The 5,400-nt window shown below is 47.0% G+C and overlaps 1 protein-coding gene across 1 annotated transcript; it reads left to right on the top strand.

Moving 5' to 3' along the window:
- The first annotated feature begins 382 nt into the window (after nucleotides 1-382).
- On the top strand, nucleotides 383-1,722 carry LOC119332785 (E3 ubiquitin-protein ligase Os06g0535400-like). Its single transcript, XM_037605937.1, has one exon. It carries the CDS (start codon nucleotides 666-668, stop codon nucleotides 1,383-1,385), a length of 720 nt encoding a protein of 239 aa, XP_037461834.1. The 5' UTR covers nucleotides 383-665; the 3' UTR covers nucleotides 1,386-1,722.
- Nucleotides 1,723-5,400: the final 3,678 nt, after the last annotated feature.

The raw sequence follows: 5,400 nt of genomic DNA, 5'->3' as shown, positions 1-5,400 counted from the left end.
CAAGCTCATCTATTTTCTCATGTCAATTAGTCTGGTATAATCTCGCCCAAAACTTGTGAAATTTTTCCTCCATGTGCGTTCTTTAATTTTCATGCCAAAAACTATACACCCTATATTTAAGAACGGAGGGAGTATTTTTTATACATGTATTCATATTTTGACATAACTGGAATGCAGATCACATTTACTGGCAGAAAATTCATATATACCCCGTTACAATGCACGAACCACGGGCAATTATCTACTCCTATCTATTAATATATATTAAAAAAATCGAGACTAGTCTGCCGATCGCTTGCTTGATAAACACTTGATTACGTGGAAGCTAACGCCTCATTAGTTTTTGACGAAAAGGCAGGGCCACTGCTTTTCATTGCGAGTAGGAGAAATACGCACGAACCCTAGCCGCCGCCCCACCCGCATCCGTCCTCCATCCCTGGTACGAGCTCTGCCCTGCCTCATTAGTGCCCTCCCCAACTTTAACTTTCCTCCCTTGTTCGCTAAAGAAAGAGGCGAAGTCCATCAGCAAGGGGGTAGACTCCAGGAAAGGGAATTCCTCAACCATACTGCCTTTTCATGGATCATTCCAGCTGAGGATTAAGGAGAGAAATTAACCGCATCCCGGGGCCGCGCGCGAGTGTGATGCGCGCAGCTTGCCGGCGGCGATGTATTTGCCGTGGCTGGACCTCCCCTTCACCTTCCTCACGCTGCTCCTGGCCACCCGCCTGGCGTACGACTACTACGGCGTCGTCGCCGCCACCTTCGCCGGCAGCTTCGCGCTCCAGATCTTCCTCTTCTACTGCTTCGCGCGCTGGTACCGCCACACCATGGGCGCCCGCGCCGAGCTGCTCCCCTCGTCGACGACGTCGCAGCAGCGCGACGAGGGGTCCCCGCCCGTCCTGACCCCGCTGCTGGAGGCGTCGAGCGGGGCCGGCGCCGCCGCGGCCGCGGGGGCCCTGCTGGCCAACCGGTGCCTGGCCTTCGTGTTCATGGTGTTCGTCCCGCTCATCATCGTCGTCTTCGAGCGGAGCCAGGCGGACGTCGTCGCCTACGCGCTCTGCCTCGCCAACATACTCGTCATGGTCGTCTGGCTCTCGCCGGAGGCGCCCGGCTCCATGTCGGCCACCAAGTCCTTCCTGGGGCTCAGCGACGACGAGGACGAGGAGAGCGGCGGCGCCGAGGACAAGTGCTGCGTCTGCCTCGCCGGCATGCGGGAGGAGCAGGCCCTCCGGGACCTGCCGCGGTGCGGGCACCGGTTCCATGAGAAGTGCATCGGCAAGTGGCTCAAGACCGGGCACCCGACATGCCCCGTGTGCCGGGCGCTGGTCTTGCCGCCGCCGGCCGTGCACGCGGACCCGTTCGACGACTCTGTTAGCCCCGTCTAGCTCTGTTTCTCCCCTGCATCCAGTCTAACAATCATTCCCATAGAAAATCAGACCCCTATTCAGCATCAGACGCTGGAAATGGTGAATTGCTGGGTAATTTGCTACTCTCTCTTCTTGATAATGCGTAGTTGTCTGAACAAATGTTCGACTGTAGCCTGTAAATAAGGACTGTACATTTTTCCTTTTTACTCTGAAGGTTGAGATGACGGAGTCTTGCATGTTTTTGTGAAAGGTGGAGTGATTTACCATTCTGTTCAAACGCTGCCAATGGTGAATTGTTGATGATGTGTAGTTCTGAACGAACTTGGTTATATCGACGGGCAATGTTCAGTTGTAAGTTGCAAAAGAGGACTGTACTTTTGTCTCTGAAGAATGTGATAACGAATTAGTCTCTCCTGGCATGTTACGATTGTACATTCTGTTCATACTACAAGAGGGGAACAAAATCCCCCTTCACTCGTTGGTGGTGGAGGTGGCGCCTTTCAGCTCCGGCCTTCTTCGAATGTTGCTTCATCTATGGATGATAGGTGCAATGATTGTACATTCCTTCCGTAATAAGTAGGACATCCCAACAAAATATCTTTGCCAAAATCCTCCTTTTAAAACTGTATAAACTCAAACCGTCGCGTCCCTTTCTCTCGGTCGCTGGTGGAAGCTACCAACTGAACGCTGGTGGCGGTGGAGCCTCTCCAGCTCCTTCCATTAACTAGGTGGTTGACTCTTTCACATGGTACCTTCTTCAATACCACTAAAATATCTTCCCTACTAAAATTCTCTCTCTTTTGAAACCCTAGTTTCAAGCCATCAAGTCCTTCCTTGGGACCTACCGAGTGACTGATGGTGGTAGTGCTGTTCGGCTCCTTTCCTAACAGAGGTGGTTCACCCTCCTACACAACATCTTCTAATCATTTGTCATTGGAAACCCTAGAATCAAGCACTCGCGACTTTCGCTAGTTGCGGGTGATGGAAGCTATCGACGTGGCATGGGGCATCCTAACCAGCGTTTTGATTTTCGGTTTGAGATTTTTTTTCGCCCCAGACTGAGAGTGCAAAATTTCGGCCAAATTTTGACTAGAATCTTACTAAAATTTGACAAAAGTTTGCCAAATTTGACCAATTTTGATGGAAAGATATTTTCGCCCCTGGCCGAGATGGCCGAAATTCGGCCGAAATTCAAAACACAGATCCTAACTCATTGCTCTTGGGAATCATTGCATGGAAAACAAAAAAAATGCACACAGTTAGCAGCAATCCCCGGTCAAGAGAGATGTGAGACAAAATTTGTCCAGTTCGAAGAGTTAGAAGTGCAAGTTGTCCAGTTTGAGAGTTGGGGGACAAAAAAAAAGATTTACCCTCATACTTCTATAAATTTAATAAATATTGGACAATATCAAGGTCGGATGTAGTGAACTCTTTGTTTGCTGAGTCCATGTCCCACGGAGAGAGATGATACCGAGCAAACCCTAGGCACCAAAAACATGCCTAATCGTTCCTTGCGCACACCCTCTCGTGTGACATCCTTCATAACGGGCTGACCCATCTCATAGCCATTTAAGGTCGGTTGTTAGAAGCCCATCCCGGTTTTGGGAAGCTTCTAGAAACTTCCCAACCACTTTTCTTCTTTTATGTGTTTTTGGTTTTCTAGTTTCACTCGTTTTTGTCCGTTTTTTCTTATTTTTCATCTTTCATTCTTTTTCGTTTATTTTTTATTCACCGACTTTTTCCAAATTCGTGAAATTTTTGTTCAATCTCGTGAACTATTTTCAAAATTCAGGACCTTTATTTTCAAATTAGTGAACTTTTTGAGACTTATGATTCTTTTTAAATTCATGAAATTTCTTGTATTGACAAACTATTTTTTAAAATTCATAAAAAATTTCAAAATCACAAACTATTTGTATTAGTGATTTTTTTTTCAAATTCATGACTTTTTTTTGTATTCATGAATTTTTTTAAGAAGTCCAATGTGGTCAAAATGTTCAGTGGTCAAGGACCAAACGTTCAACAGATGATTGAGCGGGTGAGCCTGCCTGTAGAGTGAAGCAAGCGTTAGTGCTTAATGGGCTAGCCCAACCGACTTTGCCCGTGAGCGCCGGCTGGCAAACTGGTGCATAAGGCGATGTATAGGAGGTCTCATGGTACCGTGCTCATCCATGTTGCATACTCCTCCAAGGTTTACATCTCTTCCCACAAAAATCAAAATTTTCTTATGGTGGTGCTTACATAATTCCATCCCATGCTTTAGTGTACTAGCAAATCGTCATGGGGAATATATCACAGTGCCCAATTTGTCAACATGGGGCGAAGGGCATAGCACATATTTTATTCACGTGTAAAAGGTCGAAGAAGGTTTGGGACTCGCTTGGGATTTTAGCGGATGTTTCTTTTTTTCTTTTTTTTGAGGGAAGCGGATGTTTCTTTTGCCACTATGACTGATAGGTCTGGAGGAGCTATGCTGGAGTTTATACCTAAAATCTAAAAAGTGGCCGCGTACCTTTTAGAGAAAACGAGCGGCCTGGCTCACAACGCATGCATGCCTAATTTTTTTGTCTGCTAGTGCATGTGACTGCAGCATTAAATGTCTTCGCACTGTCCCTTTACTTTGAAAAATGATCAGATCCATATGTATTTATTTCGGGTTTTCAAAAATTTAAAAAGTCACATCTTTCAAACCGCACATCAGAATTCAAATCTATTTTCACCCTCCGAATCCTCACGACGAGATCTTTGAAACTAGATCCCTCACGGGTATGTTTTGACAAAAAAAATCCGATGCCAACTTTGAGGCTATATGGTGCAACTTTAGTAGTGCATTGTGCAACTTTAGTACTGCATGATGCAACTGTTTTTCAAAACCAAATTAAGAGCTACATGATCGAACTTCCAATGAGGTTACAACATGGCAACCATAACAACCGACTTTTGTGATGTGCAACTAGTCTACTGCCCCGGCCAACTACCTAGTTGTAGATGTGCAACTCTCCTCCCTACTTGTGGATATCTACTGTTGGCATACTCTACCCACCTCCCCTATTAGGGATATGTGCAACTCAGTATGTTGTTCAAGCCAACTGTCTATTAGTCGATGTGCAACTATTTTCTCTCCCTGCTTGTGGATATGCAGTTTCGGTTGGCGAGGGCAACAAACAGAGTTGCACATAGTCTACTAGGCAGTTGGCCAAAAAAGCATGCGAAGTTGCACATCTCACAGGCAGGGATAGTTGAATGGTGAAAATTCCATATTCACAAGGATAATGAAAAGCTGCATATAGACAGGGTGCTAAAGTTGTAAATCTCAAAAACAGGGGTGGTTTGGACCGGTTGCTAGAAGAAAAAACTACACATCCATGGAGTGTACGATCAAAAGTTGCTCTCACTGTTAGACATTTGGTTGTGGCAGTATCCAAAGTTGCACATCCACTACTAGGAAGCTGGCGGATACAACAAAAAGTGAACGCACATCCACGGGCAAGGGGAAAGTTGCACATCAATTACTAGGCAGTTGGCCCGCGCAACAAACGAAATTGCACATCTCACGGGAAGGGGTGGTTTGAGGGGTGGACGTGACTGTTGGGGAACGTAGTAATTTCAAAAAATTTCCTACGCACACGCAAGATCATGGTGATGCATAGCAACGAGAGGGGAGAGTGTTGTCTACGTACCCTCGTAGACCGAAGCGGAAGCGTTGACGCAACATAGAGGAAGTAGTCGTACGTCTTCCCGGTCCAACCGATACAAGCACCGTTACTCCGGCACCTCCGAGTTCTTGGCACACGTTCAGCTCGATGACGCTCCCCGGGCTCCGATCCAGCAAAGCTTCGGGGAGGAGTTCCGTCAGCACGACGGCGTGGTGACGATCTTGATGTTCAACCGTCGTAGGGCTTCGCCTAAGCACCGCTACAATATGACCGAGATGTAATATCGTGGAGGGGGGGCACCGCACATGGCTAAGGAACGATCACGAAGATCAACTTGTGTGTCTATGGGGTGCCCCCTGCCCCCGTATATAAAGGAG

Source organism: Triticum dicoccoides, chromosome 7A, assembly GCF_002162155.2.
Source record: "Triticum dicoccoides isolate Atlit2015 ecotype Zavitan chromosome 7A, WEW_v2.0, whole genome shotgun sequence".
Taxonomy (NCBI): domain Eukaryota; kingdom Viridiplantae; phylum Streptophyta; class Magnoliopsida; order Poales; family Poaceae; genus Triticum; species Triticum dicoccoides.
Note: the sequence above shows the minus strand (reverse complement) of the source record. Positions and strands in the feature narration are given on the sequence as shown.